We start from the raw sequence: 19,810 nt of genomic DNA on the forward strand, positions 1-19,810 counted from the left end.
GGATTCCCTGGGCTTAGAGACCCAGGGGCAGGGGCTTGGGGCTAGGGCAGGGCACCTTGGTTCCTAAACACACACACACACACACACACACACACACACACACACACAGTTTTCTCCAAAACACATTCACAAGGAGGCTCGTGTAAGGTCACACTCATTCACGCAAGCCCTCTCATAAAGCGTTTCTGGCGGTGCCCTGCCCCTCCCCCTCTCTGCCAGGTTCCTGGCTGGTCAGAACAGTCCTTCTCGCTCACACTTGCGAAGAACCCCTTACGTGCTCACAGGCGATCTTACTTCTGTCACGGTTAGAGTGACAGGGGGAAAAGATGCAAATTGTACAGTGCAGTTTGGACTCAGGGAGGGGCTTCTGTGCTGTCACACGTGGGGGCGCGCGCGCGCGCACACACACACACACACACACACACACACACACAAGCTGTCTCTCCTTTTGACTACACGCTTGTCTCCTAACCTTAATCCCTCTCTCCAGCTCTCCTACCATCCGGTCTAACCGCCCACCAGCTTTCCCGACGCCCCCTTCCTCCCGCAGGCTCCCCTCCCCCGCCTCTCCAGAAACTACGCCCCCAGCCCCTGGGTTCGGCCCCTGCCCCCCTCAGGCACGCGCATGCCCACTCGACTTCCTCTAGCTCAACCCTATCTGGCCCAGACAGCCGCCAGGCTGCCTCCGAAATGACCCAGCATTTGGCCCAGGACCCCACCCTTCACTCAGTCCTGAGCGCTAAGAATCAGGAGGACAGCCTTCTGACATCCAGGAGCTGTGTCATCCGCTGTTTTGGGGGTGAGGGGACCTACACGATTGTGTGTGCTCCCCCTACTCACCCATGCCATCTTTCTTCTCCTTGGACAGGACTCAGTAACACGTCTTAAACTGAGCTTGAACTCCCAAATCCCAGACCAAGGACGTTTGATTTTTGCTGACTCCAAACTTTAAGTCTCTTCACTTACTCTCCGTTCATTCATTCGTTCGTTCGTCTCTACAATCTTACACGCCACGCAAGGCGCCTGGCATTTGGGGTATAGGAATGAGTACACTTGTCACTCCAGACCTCTCAGCTCGCAATAGACGTGTTACACTTTCCTTATTCGCCCTTCTTTTTTAATACTTCTTCTCAGTCCTCAGATCCCGGCGTTCAAAGGCTATCTGCCCTTCCAGCACATGGTGTCTTCCTTCCTTCCTTCCCTCCAGCTCAGCACGAAGTGGTTTCAGGAGTGGGGGGTCCCAGTTATCTCTCGCGGGGACGTGTTGCCTGGAATCACAGTGATATTCATCTGCAGGGTTTTTTTTTCTATTAACTTAATCACAGTGGTTAATCACAGAATTCATTAACTTAGTGATTTTATTTTTCACATAGATGTCTTGAATCTGCCTGGAGTCCATCTTTGTATTTAGTGTTAGGCAGGGATCCAGTACTTTGGGCGGCATGGACTCGGCCAGTTTTCTCAAGGATGTCTACCAGATAATGGGCCCTTCGCCCCATCGATTCGTGGCGCTTCCTTATAAGGTATGTTCCTGTGTATATATGGAGCTGTCTGGAAGTCTAGCCTGTGCCATTGTCCATTTGTCATTTCTTGCTGTTCCAGCACCTAATGTCAGTTGTATTACTTAGTAGTAGGTCTTAATATTTGGTAGGATGAGTCCTATCTTTTTTTTTTCACGATGGACATAGCTATTTATGCATCTTTATTTTTCCATATAATTTTACAGTAAGTTTATCAAGTTCTCTAAAAATTAAACTGGGATGTGGGGCGATCTGGCTGCGATATGTCACCCCACCGATCACCAGGTTTGATTTGGTTGATCTGGCTGGCTAGGCGGGTGTTCCCTTTCTCCCTGACTGCTCCCTGAGCGTCCCTCCTGAAGCTGCTTGCTTGGTCAAAGAGGATGACTTTCCCCAAAAGAGGAGGACGGAGGCCCGTTCTTCCCTCAAGGGCATAGAGTAGCTGTGCTCCCCTGCTAGAGGCTCCAAACAAACTCTCAAGGTCTATTTGAAGGAGAATGTAGGGTGGTCAAGCTTCCAAGACTCCAGACACATCCAAATGAGGTGCATGTGTCAGTCAGTCTGCCTTTCTTTGAAAAAATAAAAAATAAAATAAAATAAAATAAAATATTAAACTGAAAGTGTGTTTCAGATTACAGTTAGAGACTTATAATTTGGGGGAAATTGACATCTTATAACATTATTGTCTCTTTCAAGATCATAGATCATTTGTATTTATTCAGATCAAAGTTAAATTAATTCTTCCTTAATACGTCACAGATTCTGTTGCTACTATGAATTGTATCTTATTTTGATTAGATGTTCTAGCTGATTATTTCTAGTGTAGATAAACACTTTTGATTTTTGTCAGTTGATCCTATATCCGGAAACCTTGCTAAGCTCGCTCATGAGATTGAATAGCTTTTGGATTCTACTTATTTTTTCTAAGTAGATGATGCCAGCATCTCAAATCGTGACAGGTGTCCCTCTTCCTCGCTTCGGCCCTCCTTATGGCTTTGGCCAAGACCTCTAATACTACATGAGGCATTGGCGGTAGCTGTGGAAATCCCTGATTTGAATGTATACTTTCTTTACCTAGTTATATTTACTGTAGTCATTGTTATACAGTCTTGACCAAATTATTTCTTCCTATTTCTAGTTTATTAAGGTTTTTTTTAATAATAACAAACGTGTTGAACTATTCCGATGCTTTCTGCATCAGTTTACTTTCTTCTTGTAGTTTATTGATTTAGTTCATTTAGATTTCCTGAAGTTAAACAGTCCTTTTGGTCCTGAGATAAACCCCACGTGATCATAGCATTCATTTTTTTTTTTTTAACCACACTGTTGACTTCAGTTAGCTAATATTTATTTTGGTTTTTAGTCTATGTTCATCAGAGATATAAACCTATAATTTAATTTTCTTCTTTTACCTTTTACTGGTTTCAAGATAAGATGACATTAGCTTCTTGAAATGCTGCTTTTTTATTTTTTGCAAGCATCTTGTATAAAATATGAATCAAATGTTTCTTTTTTTGAAAGTTCTTTCTTTTTTTGTAAATGTTTATTAATTAGTTTTTGATAAAGAGAGAAAGAGAGGGAAGGGCAGAAAGAGGGAGAGAGGATCTGAAGCAGGCTCCACGCTCAGTGCAGAGCCCAACACAGGGCTCAATCCCACAACCCTGGGATCATGACCTGAGCTGAAATCAAGAATCAGACACTCGGGGCACCTGCATGGCTCAGTCGGTTGAGCATCTGACTTCAGCTCAAGTCACAATCTCACGGTTCGTGGGTTTGAGCCCCATGTCAGTCTTTGTGCTGACAGCTTGGAGCCTGCTTCGGATCCTCTCTCTGCCCTTCCCACCCCCCAAATAAATAAACATAAAAAAAAAAGAATCAGACACTCAACCAACTGAGCCAGCCAGGCTCCCCACATGTGGCAAACTTTCTGAGGCCCAAAGTATTATACTGTCAAAGTCCCAAAGTATTATGATCTCATATTTGAGTGACAGTTTGGCTTGATATAAAATTCTAGGTATAAACTTCTTTTCTTCAGTCTTTTAATAATTTTACTCAACTGTCTTCTGGCATCCAGTGCTCCTCTTAAGAAGTCTAATGTAGATCTAATTCTCACTCTTTTGTCAGTGATCTGAAATTCTTTATAATTTACTCTTTGTCTTTGATGTTCTTACACAAGATGGGATGTTCTTTGATGGGTTTAGGGCTGTGTGTGTGTGCATGTGTTTCCTATTTGCCCCTCTTGGCAAATTTTGAGTCCTTTTGGTCTGAGATCTTTCTTTTTTCTATAATTCTGAGAGATTTATGTTGACTTTTTCTTCAAATATTTCTTCCTTCCCATCTTTTTTCTTTCGCAGGGATTATTAGTAACCATATGTTGGATGTTTCATGTCTCTTCACTCCTCTTTGATTCTCTTTGATTCTTTAATCTCTTAATGCTTTACAGGAACTTTCTGGGAGAATTCCTTGACTTTTCTTCCAGCTCATGCTCCAGCCACATCTGCTTTTTTTTTTAAATTTTTAATTTTTTAAAAATTTTTTTATTTTAGAGAGAGAGAGAGAGCACAAGCAGGGGAAAGGGGCAAAGGAAGAAAAAGATAGATTCTTTTTGTTTTAATATTTTTTATTTATTTTTGAGACAGAGAGAGACAGAGCATGAGCAGGGGAGTGACAGAGAGAGAGACACACAGAATTGGAAGCAGGCTCCAGGTACTGAGCTGTCAGCACAGAGCCTGACGCGGGGCTTGAAGTCACAGACTGTCAGATCATGACCTGAGCTAAAGTCGGATGCTTAACCGACTGAGCCACCCAGGCGCCCCAAGAAAGATAGACTCTTAAGCAGACTCCATGCTCAGCACAGAGCCTGACACAGGATCGCTCCCACAACCCTGGGATCATGTCCTGAGCCCAAATCAAGAGTCAGATGCTCAACTGACTCAGCCACCCAGGTGCTCCTGTTCTTTATATATCACATATATTGTGGTCTTTATTTCAATCATAATATTTTTCACAACTATTATTTTAATTTAGCAGTGTTAATGGTTCTTGCTCTTGATTCATGTAATTTATGTCTTCCCTTACCCTTTTAGGCATACCACTAATATTTACCTAGAATTATTGTGCTGTCAATTGTCATAGTTCTCCTTCGGATGGTCTCTCTTGTTTAGTATGGTGTCACTCTTCAAGGTAGTAGTTCTCCTAAAACACCAAGTTGTTTTGACTTTTGAATTCAGATTCCTCAGGGGTGATCATATGCCCAGTCTGGTGATAGTAGAAGAATGGAAGGCTAAATCCTTCTACCTAGTAAACTTTAAAAGTGGGAGGGGGGGCCTGGGTGGCTCAGTCAGTTGAGCCTCTGACTTCAGCTCAGGTCATGATCTCACGGTTCGTGAGTTGGAGCCCCAAGTCGGGCTTTGTGCTGTCAGCACAGAGCCTGCTTTGGATCCTCTGTCCCTCTTTCTCTTTGCCCCTCTGCTGCTTGTGCGCGCTCTCTCTCTCTCTCTCTCTCTTTTTCTCTCTCTCTCTCATTCTCTCAAAAATAAACATTTTAAAAAGGTGAGATAGGTAAGCCCTAGAGCACAAGGGTACCCCCTTGTATACCCACATTGCTGCCATTCCCATCCTCTGTCCAGGATTTCACCTTTAAATACTTTGGGAGATCCTCTTTAGTTTCTAACCCACCTGTCTTGGAGTTTGGAGAATGAAGGGGTTAGGGATCAAATGCCCATAGGCAGTTGATCATCTATCTTCATCAATACTCCACTGCTTTTGCTGGCCACTTGATCCCCTAGAGCACCTGTGACCTAGGCTTTTTCAGCCTACTTCTACAATGAAGGGGAGGTTATGATGGTCTCAAAGCTCATGACTGCAAGAGTCAAGAGCAGAAATCAAAAATTTCTTCTCACCTGTTTTTTTGCTATGTTTCTGGCTACCATCTGCCCATCTGTGGTCACTTTCTACACCTGCCATTTGCATGCCAGTACAGCCTCTGGCTTCCACATTATGTGGGTTCCACTGATCTCATTCCAAAAATCCCATGTCTAACTGAATTTTCTACAGTTCTTTCAGAGTTAATGACCTGTATCCTCCTCCTTATTCCTCTCTCCCCAATTTTGAGTCTGAGCCTTGGGGACTCCTCTGTAGCACCCTGTGCTTCAACCACCTTGGAAAGAATACTTGGGTCCCCTTTTCCTGACTCTGACACATGTGCATGAGCTATCGGGCCATCCCTTCCCAGGACCCTCCCTTCTGGTGTTGGTGAGACCCTTGCCTATCTGAGCTCAGAGCCATTGAGAGAGGGTGAGTAAGAGGTTCCCTCTGGAGAAGTGATCAGAACTAAGGAGGACACAAAGAAGGTAATTAATGCTCAGGGAACCAGAATAGAGAATACTATTGGCCTTCAAAAACCTTGAGAGGAAATGGAAAGGGGACACAGCTAGCTCTTTAGGGTCCCTCAGGCCAAGGGTAATTGATGCCTGAGATCTTTGTAATCAGCTGAAGTCCAGACTGGCACTGGGCTCAAAAGGGAGCAGTTTCTCCCCTGAGCTGGTGGGAAACAAGGGGATAGGGCTAGGACACGACAGTACAGGGTCTTCCTGGATAGACTTGCCTCCTAGGACACCCAGCCAGCCCTCTGGTCACAGAGCCACCCTGCTCCTGGCCCCAACCCTGACCTTCATGCCCTGCATCTCACCTGAGGCCAGGAGTACAGCAGGACAGGTGGGCAGGAACAGGTGTAGGGCTCCCCAAGCCATGCTACCCCAGTCTGTTTCTGAAGATGAGAGAAGGGCGCCTCTGGGGAGAAGGAAGCATAACATAAGCCTGATTCTGCGCCAGCTTCCCAGCATCTCTGAGCAGGAAGAACCGAGAAAGACCAACACCTTGATTGGAGAAGTGAGTACCCTGACAGGTAGGCTTTGCGGGGAAAGGGGAGGGAGGAGCAGCCAGGCCTGAGTAGGGGGCCACCACCTGCAGGGTCTGTCTCTGGGCCTAGAGACCTCAGTCCTGCCTCAGTGGCTGTCTTTTGCCCAGCTTCTCCCCATGTCTGTCATGCCACACCTTCCACCCCATCACATTCCTCCACTGTTGCTGCAAAACACTCTGAGAATGCCCAAGAAGAGAACCATAGTGAATGAAGAGGCCATTCTTCTATTCTTTCTCTCCATGCACTGCTTGTAGGTGGTCAGGGGGTCATGGCATTCCCCTGGTACCCAGAGCAAGACAGGGACTCCATACCCAGGCATGGAGTCAATGATGTGTTTTCATCCTGGGGTTTCATCATTAGGATGGTCCCTGGGAAAGGTGGGGGCCAGGGGAGGAGAAGCACTGAGCATGGGTATCAGAGGGGAAGGCAGAAGGGACGGGTCCAAGGAGGGGAGCTCAGCACCAGCTCCATCCCTTCTCATTCCCTATAGGCACTCCACCAACATTGTTTGGAACAAAACTTGAGTGGGTGAAAGATGAAAAATGTGTGTGTAAAACATGCAGAAGAAAAGACAGCCAACGTTGGAATGAACTGAGCAACGAGATAAATAAAGTGGTAAAGTGTAAAATAACTATCCGTGAGTCCATATTGGTATAAATGAATGACTGAATAAATTTACAGATAAGTGAATTCCAAAGAAGACTTCCAAATAATTTATATAGATACTCTGTCCTCAAGGCTGGCGGGGGGGGGGGGCAGGGGGGGCGAGGGCGTAACCCCCACCCCTTGAGTGTGGGCTGTCTGTGGTGCCTTCCTTCCAAAAAGAACAGCGTGGAAAGAGGGAAAGAATAACTTCGCAGTGGACAAACCTGGCAAGCACCATCTCAGCCCCGTGATCGAGATTAAGACCAACCGTGATAATCATGTGGGTCGTAGGTACTGCCACCATGATCTGATGAGAATGGCATTTCCCTCTGTGGTATCCTCCCAAACCCCTAGCCCCATGAGAGAAAATATCAAACAAGTCTCAAATGAACAACAGGTATTTTTTAAGAACTTGGTTTGATTGAGGCACAAAGGACAGCAAACGCGGCCATTTAAGGGATGAGTTTATCTAAGGTCAGCACACCGACCATGTGTGGGGCCGAGTGTGTGCTGAACTCATATGGCTGGCTTTCCCAGTTGGTTATAACCTAGCTCTTCCTAGGTATGTTCAGTCTTCAAAGAGTCCTGTTCTGGTAAAACAGGATTGTCTCACCTCCCTGAAACGAGTGGACACCCTGGTCTGCTCAAGGCCACACATGTTCCTGGATCTCTCTGCTCTGGTCCTGCTGTGGAACTAGGCCCCAGAGAGCCCCCATGAGAAGAGTAACAGCAGAGGCAGGAGGTGGGAAGTTGGAATCTCTGAAGAAAATGAGCAGGAGGCCTGGAGCCCAAGCTCTCACTGGCCCAGATCAGAGGGGACAAGATGGAGGAGATGTCTACAGCCACTTCCTGTCTGTGACCACATGCTCTCACCACGGAGCTAATATGAGCACTCAGCTACCCTTCATTAATTGGACTTCTAGACTCTGTTAGAGGCCTCAGCTTGCATTAAGACCCCACAGTCTGTGCCCACCCGTGTCTCTAGCCCCCAGTGTGTCTGGTCCCCCCATAGCCCTAGTCCTGACCGCCATGCTGGTCCTGCCTCAAACCGTGCTGAATGCCTCCCAAAGCTGCTCCCCAGCTACCCTCACAGGCATCGGGCCCCAAGGGGGTCCTCTTGCAAGAAGCTGGTGCAGAGGACTCTGGCCTGCAGCCACCACCCCACTCCCTGTATGCAGTGTCTGGCTGCTTACAACGGTACCTGACCCTGTGCTGTGTTCTGTCACTGCCCTACTGTGGACACTCTTCGTTCCTCTCCAGACAGACTGTGAGTCCCCTGAAGGCCAGGCAGCTTTTTTCATTTACTGCATGAGCCTTGATTTGCTCGATGCTGTGGCATTGTCCGGACATGCCCCTTGATCTGATGGGGAAGGGATCATGGAGCACATCTCCAGCCTCTTGTGGAGACTGAGCTGCAAAGCAGGTCAGTGACTTGTCCAAGGTCTCACGGAGATGTCCCAGCTGAGCTAGGGTGCATTTGAACCCTAGCCCCCAACACACACCCAGTGCTTTGCTGACTGATAAGCAGCCCTCATCCACCCTGGCTGCTGGCAGCGTGTCCCTGTCATCCCTCCTCCAAATGGGCTCTATTTGCCCTTGCAGACCCAAGGACAAGGCAGCATTGGGGAACACTCGGTGGGGAAAGAGGGGAAAGGATCGAGGCGCCAAAATAATATGAGCCTATGCGCCCTTTCTTTGAGAATGAAAAATTAAAAGTGTGAGTCTCTTTTTACTGCTTACTTTTTAATTGAATGGAAACTATAAACCAAACTACCCAGGTGTAAAAGTACCACGTGCTATAAAAAGTTTTAATCCATGTTAATAAGAAGCTAAGTTTATAACAAGGAACTGAAAGCTTTGTTAACCCACTGGTTCTGTTGAAGGAAAAAGCTTAAAAGTAGGGTTGTCTGACAGAATTTCCTGCTGCGGTGGAAATGTCCCGAATCTTCCGGCACAGCCCCATAGCCAATAGCCACATATGGTCATTGAGCGTCTGACATGTAGCAGGTGCCACTGAGGAACTGAATTTTTATTTTTCATTTAATTTAATTAACTTAACTTAATTAAATTAACTTAAAAGTGTGGTTGGTGGCTAGAGTGTTAGCACAGCTTTTGATAACTGAGGTCAATTTTAACAACACTCTGCCCTGCTAATAAGGGGCAGACTTCTTTGTCGTGTGCTGTTTGTGCAAGTCGAAACTATAAAGCTAATAGAAGATCACGTATGAGAATATCTTTGCACATTTTCTTTTTTTTAAATTTTGTTGTTGTTTATTTCCGAGAGAGAGAGAGACAGAGAGAGGGAGAAAGACAGAGAGACAGAGAAAGAATCCCAAGCAGGATTCGAGCTGTCAGCGCAAAGCCCATTGTGGGGCTTAAACTCACAAACTGGAGATCATGACCTGAGCTGACACCAAGATCTGACACTCAACCAACTGAGCCACCCTGGCGCCCCTCTTTGCACATTTTCTAAGAGACTATATTCAAAATATCATCGTGCTGCAGATTGGGAAGTACGTCTTAAATAAGATCATCAAACCCAAGTCATAAAGGGAAAACAGGTGGATTTAATTACATGGTCGCCCGCTGGCTTCCCAAATATCAGCAACATGACCTTCAGAGAAGAGAAAGCTGAGTTTATTGCTGGTGGCGGTCAGGGAGAACATGGCCTCGGCAGAGCTGCGGGCAGCATCTTAGAGGAAGGCAAGGTCAGAATTTATTGAGAAGTTCAGTTCAAGGCAGGCTTTGCATAGCAGGGGCTGCACCAGGACTGGGGACAGATGGCAATACAACACTCCAGGATTGGCTAGGAACAGCAAGGTGAGGCAGTGGAGGCAGCGATTCAAAGATTCTTAGGGTGCAAACGACCTCTTGATGCTCGCCACATTGAAGAGTCACTGGATCTTCCAGGAAGTTTCTATAATGAACAATGAAACCATTTGCCTGGGCAAGAAAATGCCTGGAAAAGTAAAGTAATACTAACCAGAACAGTGGAATAGCAAAGGCGTGTTAATATAGACGGTGAGATGTGGCGAAGGAGGCATGTAGTTACAAGTAGTTTACGCTCACAGCCTAAACATTCATTTTCCAAGCGAAGGCTATCGTGGACAAAAGCAGTGTCGGCAAACAGCTCCATGTGGACCCTGGCCTCCTGCCTGCAGCCACAGAAGCCATGTGGGTAAAGGTCTACAGCTACTCAGAGTCGGGACGGACGCACTTGTCTCTTCCTAGAATGAGAGAGAATGTCGGTGAACACAGGCCACTCACCACCGCCTGATGGCCCTGGGAGACAGTTTCTCATCACCTCCCGTAATGTGATAAGGGAAGAGGCATTCTGCTGACCCCTCAGAACAGAGCTGCAGGCCATAACACCCCTGAGTGGCAGTCGCCAATGGGTTCCTCAGCAGCGGGGTATCACCCGGCTCGAGGCAGTTCTCTGACCCCTTTTGTTTTGGTGTATGGGACAAGGACCCCATGGCTCATTGTATCTATCTTTTTTTTTTTTTTTAACATTTCTTTATTATGGAGAGACAGAGCATGAGCATGGGAGGGGCAGAGAAAGGAGGAGACCCAGAATCTGAAGCAGGCTCCAGACTCCGGGGCTGTCAGCACAGAACCCGACGCAGGACTCAAACTCACAGACTGCAAGATCATGATCTGAGCCGAAGTCAGATGCCTGACCAACTGAGCTACCCAGGCGCCCCACGGCTCATTGTATCTTCTGCACCAAATCACTGAGGCTTGGGCCTGGGCTTGGCTTGTGTGTTGCCAGGTAACAGATGGGAGCCCGAAGGAAGCTATTTGCAGTGTCTACAACTGACCATGAATGAATATCTAAATGAGCCAAGAGGTTATTAAGACTCAGCAAGCAGAACATGGGGCATCTGGGTGGCTGGGTCGGTTGAGCTTCAACTCAGGTCATGATCTCACGGTCTGTTGAGTTCGAGCTCGGCATCGGGTTCTGTGCTGACAGCCCGGAGCCTGGAGCCTGCTTTGGATTCTGTGTCTCCCTCTCTGCCCCTTCCCTGCTCGTGCTGTCTCAAAAATAAATAAACATTAAAAAAAATTTTTTTAAAGAGTCAGCAAGCAGGAGAAAGGAAGTTCAACAGCAAAATGATCAGAAGAAAGTGTTGTAAAACAGTAAAAATCCAAATGCCTAAGAAGCCCGCGGATAGATGTTTGACCTCATTAGTTATCAGTTATCAGAGAAACACTCAAGTGAAAACACTGAGCTTTCACTTTGTACTCAGCAGACTGGCAGGAACTAGGAAGTTGAGTAGGATTCAGTATTGATGAAAATGTGAGAAAGTTCTGGAACTTCCATGTGGAATAAATGTGTGACTATCCTACATTCAGTGTCCAACTCCTGAATGCGTACTCTATCGTGGTTACTCTTGTTTGTGTCCTGTTTAGGAAACATTTGCCCACTCTAAGGTCCTATTTTCTGTTTTCTTTTAGATGCTTTATTGTTTATACCTTTCATTTTTATGTCTATGATCCATTTTAGTTAATTTTGCGTATGGTGTGAGAGAAAGGTAAAAGCCTTCCCCCCACCACCACCACCCGCCCCAGGTGACTGTCCCATAAACCATCACCATCTATTGGGAAGACCAACCTTTCCCACTGAATCACAGAGGCACCTGTGTGGTAATCAGGCGACAACATATGTGGGTGTGTTTCAACACAATGGAATCATACAAGGACAGGGTCAGAAGCAAGATTGAGTGAAATTTATAAACAGAGTTACAGTTTTCTTTTTTTTTTTTTAATTTTTTTTTTCAATGTTTATTTATTTTTGGGACAGAGAGAGACAGAGCATGAATGGGGGAGGGGCAGAGAGAGAAGGAGACACAGAATCGGAAACAGGCTCCAGGCTCTGAGCCATCAGCCCAGAGCCTGACGCGGGGCTCGAACTCCCGGACCGCGAGATCGTGACCTGGCTGAAGTCGGACGCTTAACCGACTGCGCCACCCAGGCGCCCCAGAGTTACAGTTTTCAAAACTACAGTTAAAAACAAACATGCGTTGGGGCACCTGGGTGGCTCAGTCAGTTAAGGGTCCAACCTGGATCAGCTCAGGTCATGACCTCACACTTCATGAGATTCAGCCCGTGGGACTCTGTGCTGACATCACAGACAGATGCCCTCTCTCCCTCTCTCTCTGCCCCTCCTCCGCTCATGCACATATGCACACATGCACTTTCTCTCTCAAAATAAATAAATAAATAAATAAATATTTAAAAATATAAATAAAAATAAACATGCATTAAAGATTCTTTTAAACTCATATTCAGTGAGTGAACCAGGCAGATGTTAGATCTGGTTAGAAAAGGAAGTCAAGAAGCATATATTTATATGGAGGAAAGCAATGTTGAATTGCAAGGGGAAACAAACCAGTCTGGTGTTTATTCCCACCCCTCCCCCACCTCCATCCACAGCAGGGGAAGGAAGAAAAGGACAGAATCTGCATGTCTGTCACTTACCTACAACTTACATAACTATAAAATAGTTCCCACAGAATCAGAAACAGAGAACCGAAGGGAGAGTGTGCTAGAGACAATGCAGTTTTCCACTAAAGTGCACATTATATTCTATTCTATAATAGAATGAAATGTGTATCAGGTGCCTGCGTAACTCAGTCGGTTGACTGAATTGAAGCTAGCTTGGGAATAAACTTTATATTGTTTAGAAATGCCCAGAAGGGCGTGGATGAATAGACAGAGCACAGAGGGGTCTGAAGGGAGTGAAACTACTCTGTGTGGTACTCCAGCTGTGGGTACATGTCAGTGCACATTTGTCCAAACCCATAGCATGGACAACGCCAAGCGTGAGCCCTAAGGTAATCTATGGGCTTTGGGTGGCACTGATGTGTCCATGTAGATTCATTGATTCTACCACTCAGGGACAGGATGTCCATGGCGGGGGAAGCTGTGTATGGAGGGGTGGGCAGGGGTTAGAGCGGAACACTGTACCGTCTACTCGGTTTTTCTGGGAACCTAAAACTGCTCTCAAAAATAAAGCCTATTTTTTTTAATGCCCAGAAGAGTGATGGTCTTGCCATAGGCTTTAGCAGGGGGCCAATGAGGTCTCTAGCCAAGCAAGGCTGGACGGCAGTAAGAGGACAAATATAAGTGTCATCTGAATTACACTTTGTGAGTCCCAGTTGTTGTACTTAACACAGAAATCAATTGCCATGCCCTTGGTCTTGATGACTCCCCCTGGGTTTCTTTGCACCCAGCCCTCCACGCTCCCCCACCTGGTACTGCTTTTCTCCCTCTGGGTAAGAGAGGGGCTGGGCAGAGATCTCACAAGAGAAGTTCAGGAAGCCTCTTATTTACCACTGAACAGAGTGGAGTGTGGTATTTGTTAGGGGAGGAAGGCATGCCCGTCAGCTCCTGGAAGGTTAAGTCTGCTTCCCTGGGTGTGCTGTGTCCTGGGGACACTCCAGGAGGCTGCCTTGCCTGAGGAGGGACAGAAATGAACAGTATTTGAAAATGATGCGTCCATGTCAGCCCCGGCCTGCATCTTCCTCCCTCCTCTGAAGGAAAGGCTGGATTGCCAGTAGCAAAAATCCTCACCCCGCCCCTTCCACCCTTCTGGGGAGCCAGCCCAACCCCATTCATCTCACCCCCAAGGGGGGGGCCCTGCCTCCTCTCCAAAGACTTCTGAGCACAGAAGTGAGGAAAGTCAGGGGATGGGTTCTAGGGAACCTCTGGGAACCTCTAAACCCACATCTGCAGCTGTTGCCTGTGTCCATTCATTCATCTCATTCATTTCCACCCAAGCCTGTCCCTGGCCCTCACTCGCCTGAGCGAACCCTGGGCTTTCTGGACAGAGGCAAACAGGACTGAGAACAAGATGAATCCACATGTCAGAACAGTCGCCAACACCGGCAAGTCCTGGGAAAGGGTGAGCACTGGAATCCTAGGTTTGACCCCCCAGAGTCCAAAAGGGTGGGGATCTGCCTGCTTCTGGCCATGAGAGCAGCCACACAGGGGTTCGCACCCTTTGAAGATGAGGCCTCTACTTTTCCCAGGATCTTAACCCTGACTCTCACCCCAAAGGAATCTACCTGGTCTCCTGCGCCTAACACCTCCAGACTTCCTGCATAGCTGCTGGGTCACTCTGCACCCAGACCCTCACTCCTCCCCTCAGAGGACCTAGGAAAAGCCCTTTGTGTGCCCCATTGCTTATAGGACAAACTGCATGTGACTACATGGCCTTCAAAGCTCTCCACCATTTGAATTTATGGTCCTGCGTTAACCTTACCCTCTTCTCGCCACTCAGCCCAACTGTCTACCTCTGTAGGCAGCACACTCTGTGCATGCATTCCCACAACTTGCCCCTGGCATGGAACACCACTCCTTTTGTGCTTCAGTGTTTCTCCTCCTCCAGGTAGTGTTTTCTGACCCCCACCTCTGGCCCCCACTCCCCAGCAAGTCTGGGTAGGGACGGACTTCTGTTGATCCCATTCCTTTGACTCCAAGGAAGGAAGAGGCTCTTGATTACTCAGATTCCACTGCACCTGGGCCACTTTTTCCAGGTGGTGCCTTGTAAGCAGGGATATAATACACCTGTATGTCCTTAGCTCCCCAACCCCCAGCTCCTCTCCTCTGGGGCTGGTGGATGGGATTTTTGCTGCCTTGAGGTGATGACATTCAAGGCTTGCACTGGGGCTTCAGGATAGAAATAGAAGCAAAGGTCATTCTTCCTGCTAGGGTTCAGGACTCCCTTGGCCCACCTGGAGCAGGAGAAAGTCCTCCGTGTGGTCCAGCCTGGCTCTCCAGTGTCCACACGTGGGGCCTGAGCTGAGGGCCCCAACTAAGCCCTTACACTGCTTTACTCTGGCCTCCATGTAACAACCCTCATTCAGACACAACTTACCCTGGATCCAGATTGCTTTTGTTGGTTCTCTTGGCTAGTGCCATTTTCAAGAAGAGATAAAAAGCCTTTCTGAGCCTTGACTGACACTGGGTTCCTACTGGGTGCCCAGATAATGCTTGAGGAGGATGGGTCAACATATCCTGAGTTTGCCAGCCTATCTGCACAATCCAGCCGACTCAGTCCGAGCCAGAGAGGGCCCTTCTTCTCCTACATGCTGAGTGGCCCTCTCCCAAGTTCGTTGCCATGGGACTAGACTCTGTTTGGGAGGGAAACATTCACACGGTCCTAGCAGGTCAAAGTTAGGGGCGTTCAATTGCATCCATTCCAACCCCCCAAGGAACAAGGTAACAGGGAGTGCCCAAGGTCACTCAACAGACAAAACCAGCACTGGGACCCTCATTTCCTGACTCCATTCCTATATATCCTGTGACATACAGCTGGTCTCAGCCTTCAGGGTCTTTCAGCTCTCAGCACCCACGCCCTCCCAGACCATCACAGTCACGTGATTGCTCATCTGCCACAATAGTCCTTCCGCCCTTGCTTCTGCCCCAACATGGAACTTGCCCATGAGACCAAGAACCTCCCTCCTGCCCTCCAGGGCCCACCTTCTGTCCTCTCAAATTCCCATTTCAGGCCTCCCTTCCTACAGTGGGGTTGGGTGGACAATGTTATCACCTCCAAATATTCCCCCCCCCCAATATATTAAGTTTCTTTCTGTGGTTGGCAACTGCCATGCCCTCCCTCACCTGGCAAACTGAAGAAAAAGTCAAGAAGAATAAAGAAGGACTCCCCACAATCCACTGAGGGAAAGTCTATCTCCGGGCACACCAACCCCTCCCCAGAAAGAAACCTTTATAGAAGATTATATTTTGTTTCCCTTGTGAGACTAATAATTCCTTCAGGCAGGAGCAATCTGTATTAGACTCGGTTTCCTTAGCCACATTAGCCTGAAGTTCTCTGCAATTACTGGATGAAGCTACTATTTATTAGTCCTCCACAGCATCTTTTGTGGCTTGATGAAAGTAATTATGTTTACATTTATCTTGTACTAAACTTGATACACTTCTCATGCAAGAGTCTGGGCTCAGTCACTCCTGATTATTTTTCTTGTTGTCTTTATTAAGATTTGAGTAAAGGAACCAGGCGGAAGGATGGATTCGGACCTGGTGGGCCCATGCCGTCTGCTGGTGTCTGGGGTGGGCGAATTCTGCCAAGTGTAAAATATAAGGCCTTTGTTTCTCTGAACTCAATAAATACAGAAGAACCCAGAGAAATGGAGCCATTGAGTATCACCGTGGAGGAAGCCAGAAAGGGGTGAGAGACTTACTCAAGGTCACTGAGGATGTTCAGGGCACAGGGAGAATGGGAATTGGGCCAGCACACCTCTCCTAGTCCTGTTACAGCCCCCACCTCCCTGGGTGAAGAGCAAGGTGTTAGTGCTCCCACAGCGTCCAGACACCAAGACCAAATTAATAAAATGTCCCTGGGGCGCCTGGGTGGCTCAGTCGGTTAAGCGTCCGACGCTTGATTTCGGCTCAGGTCATGATCTCATGGTTCATGAGTGCAAGCCCTGTGTCAGGCTCTGCACTGACGGTGCAAAGTCTGCTGGGGATTCTGTCTCCCTCTCGCTCTGCCCCTCCCCTGCTTGCTCTCTCTCTAGCTCTCTAAACAAATAAAGAAAAATAAACTTAAAAAAAAATAATAAAATAAAATGTCCCTGAGTAGAGGGCAATGAAACCCCTTAACTGACCGCATAAATCCTTTGCAACCAGCCGGTTAATTACTGGGTGTCACTGGATGTTTCTAAAGTCCTGGGGAATGACTATATTCTATGACGTGGGCTCAATATCTTCCCTCCGTCCTGCCTACAGCCCCATCAGTTTGCATAGTCAACTCTTTATTTCCAGATACTTTGCAGTCCGATTTAAGCCCAGCCCTCTCGTGATAGTCACATATTGGGGTTAGCAGGGCGTGGGCCAGCAGTGTCCTGTGGGGTGGAGGCCCCTCCAGTCCACCGGCTCCAAAGGGGAATGTTTCTCAAGAAGCTTGAGGCAAAATTGTCGGCCTCACCTTCCCAGCTCTGTCTCCCCACGTGGGGAGATGGGCTTTCCAATAAACTGGCAGTGCCCCCACCAATAAGAAGCAACTCAAGGTCAGTGAAAGGCCCTTCATTTTGCTCTCTAGAATCTATCCCTCATCCACTACTTTTTAAATCCCTTGAGAAAGGGGGCAGCTTTCTATTGGCAAACTGGGCCCATTTCCAGGATTCACCAAGAACCATCTAGTCAAGGCGGGTTTCTGTAGGATCCCAGCTGCACCAAGTACCCGCTGAAAGATACAGCAAGTAACCTGACTTCTTGGAGCCTCCCACCCTTGTACCATGGGGGCAGCAGCACCTATTTCATAGAAGGGAGATGGATGAACCCAGTACTTGGCACAAAGTCGATGCTCAGGTGTCTAGTTCCTCTAGCAGGTTCTCTGACGTACAGTAAGAGAATTTTTGAGATCACCTAGCCCAACTTTCTTTTCTTGATAGGTGGGAAAGCTGAGGCCGAGAGAGGAGCTAGGTAGGACTTTCGCAAACTGATAGAGTGGGCGTGGAAGAACCCGGTGCACTGCTTTCAGGTCTGGAGCTTTTCCAGTTGCTCTCTCTGTGCCACCTGGCATCCAAAGCAGCCCTCTCAGCCTCCGATAAAGTCATTCCTTTCCTGTCCAGGGTCTCGCTGCTTCTCACCTTTGCACTGTATCAGCCAAATCCATTTGGACAGGACATGGGGGTTCTGAGGTCAACCACACACCAGTGCAGCCCTAAGTCTTGCCACTGGAGCCCTGCCATTGTGACCTTGAATATGGGTTCCGTGGGACAACCTTCAACAGGTATCCCTGGTCTGGGCCAGTTTAGGTCTTTGTTTCTTTCTTTTCTTCTCTTTCCTTTTTTTTTTTAGTATTTTTTTTTTTTTTTTGGAGAGAGAGAGACAGACAGACAGACAGATAGACAAAGCAGGCTCCAGGCTCTGAGCTGTTAGCACAGAGCCCAATGTAAGGCTCCAACTCACAAACCGCGAGATCATGACCTGGGCCAAGACCAAAGCTTAACCGACTGAGCCACCCGGGCGCCCCTGGGTCTTTGTTTCTAAGTGTAAGAGCACACCACTGTCTCTGGGGGGCGCTGGCTCCTCACCCGCTGCCAGGCCTTCAGGCTGGAGTAGAGCATGACACTTTAAGAGCAGGCTGTGGTCAAGGTCTCTCCATCTAGCAGTCACTTTTGTTTCTCCTCTTCGCCTACAGCTTGGAATCCTAGAATGAGAAGTCAAAGTGTTGCACTGAGCAAATGTTCCGTCCACCATCCCTACATCCACAGACCCCACCCCAGATACAAGGTCGCAGATCAAAAGTATTAGCAGCTCCATCAAGCACTTAAATATTTAAATATTAATATTTAATAGTATAAATATTTATTATTATAATTATAAATATTATTAAATATTAATATTTAATAATATATTGAATATTAAATAAATAAAATTATTTAAATAAATAATTTAGGATTTCTGTAAATTACTTTGAAATGGTTCAGCAATTTTATATATACATATATATGATATGCAATTGTATAGTTATATATCATGATATAATATAAACATACACATTTATAAATATACATAATATGTGTTAATATATGTAATGAATTAATAAATACATTTATATTTATAATTAACATATTTATAAATATGTATCTCAGCAACGTACACACATATGGAGCAAATAATGCAAAGTATCAATTATGGTTGAATGTTTTGATCTAGGTAACAAGTTTACGGTGGCTATTCTTTCCGTATTTTGTAGACTGAAAAATTTTAATAATAAAATGGTAAAAAAAAAAAAAAGTGAAAGAGAACTTGACCCGTTTTACAACCCATGTTCTATTCTACCTGTGCTTCCCCAGACACGGCCCTGGCTTTCCAGCACCCAGTACTTCATCCCAGCCCCTGCAGTCCCCAGGCTGAGTGCTCTCCCCCACTCCTCTCCACCCACATCCACCCCTTCTGGTCCTAGAGGGAGTCTACCTGGGCAGTTCCACCTGCGCTCATCTCCTTCCCTTTTCAACCCTCAATACCTTTGATCACCCTGCCCCTGCTTCCACTACCACCCCCACCACCATCATCACCCACCATAACTTTTGTTAAGCACTGACTATGCTCTAAATACTGATCATTAGAATTGTACATCAGTCTGCTGTTTAACTCTTAGGAACAAGCCCCTTAGGACAACACTTAGGTACCATTTACAAATAAATATTGAGGACCCTGAGGTTCGGAGGGGTTGGAGGACTTCCTGAGAGGACAAATGTAGAAAGTGGCAGAGATAGGATTTGAACCCAGCTCTGTCTGATTCCAGAACCCTCTTTTCCACACTGCCTCCCTGTGCCTTGCTAGAGGGACTTCCACCATATTTTTGTGTTCATGCTGTGGCTTTGCCCTTTTGTTATTTACCTTTGCCTTCTACTAATGCCTCCTCTACCTCAGTGCCTGATTCCTTTAAGGAGAGACTGTATCTTACACTTTCCACCTCCCAGGAAATCAACACAGCGATAAGAGATTGTTCAGTTCACTTCGTGTAGTTTTCTTAACTTCACGGTGTACTGTAGAAAGCTCCAGATTCTGTTTCATCACCCAGTTCCTGCTGGGACAGGGTTAACCAACAGTCTGCGTCCATTACCTTCTCTTCCCTTTCCTGTGTCTAGCCCACACCCCGATCCCATTCAGTCTCTCCTAAAGAAGTGAGAGAAACCCCTCTTAGCAGTACCCCTTTGGCCGTCTCCATCCCTCCCCCTGCATCTCC

The 19,810-nt window shown here is 47.0% G+C and overlaps 1 protein-coding gene and 1 long non-coding RNA gene across 4 annotated transcripts in view; one reads left to right on the forward strand and one right to left on the reverse strand.

Annotated features, from left to right (window-relative positions):
- The window catches only part of LOC115513920 (trem-like transcript 2 protein), a 45,828-nt gene that overhangs the window by 10,541 nt on the left and 15,477 nt on the right, over positions 1 to 19,810 (reverse strand). For all 3 annotated transcript variants that reach the window (XM_030315464.1, XM_030315462.1, XM_030315461.1), the window contains exon 4: positions 18,150 to 18,265. In XM_030315464.1, coding sequence (XP_030171324.1) covers positions 18,150 to 18,265 — 116 coding nt within the window. The remainder of the gene's footprint in view (positions 1 to 18,149; positions 18,266 to 19,810) is intronic.
- Positions 5 to 7,072, forward strand: LOC115513924. The gene is made up of 2 exons (XR_003968836.1): positions 5 to 1,523; positions 6,354 to 7,072. It is a non-coding gene; the product is annotated as an uncharacterized LOC115513924 (long non-coding RNA).

Source organism: Lynx canadensis, chromosome B2 (assembly GCF_007474595.2).
Source record: "Lynx canadensis isolate LIC74 chromosome B2, mLynCan4.pri.v2, whole genome shotgun sequence".
Lineage (NCBI taxonomy): Eukaryota > Metazoa > Chordata > Mammalia > Carnivora > Felidae > Lynx > Lynx canadensis.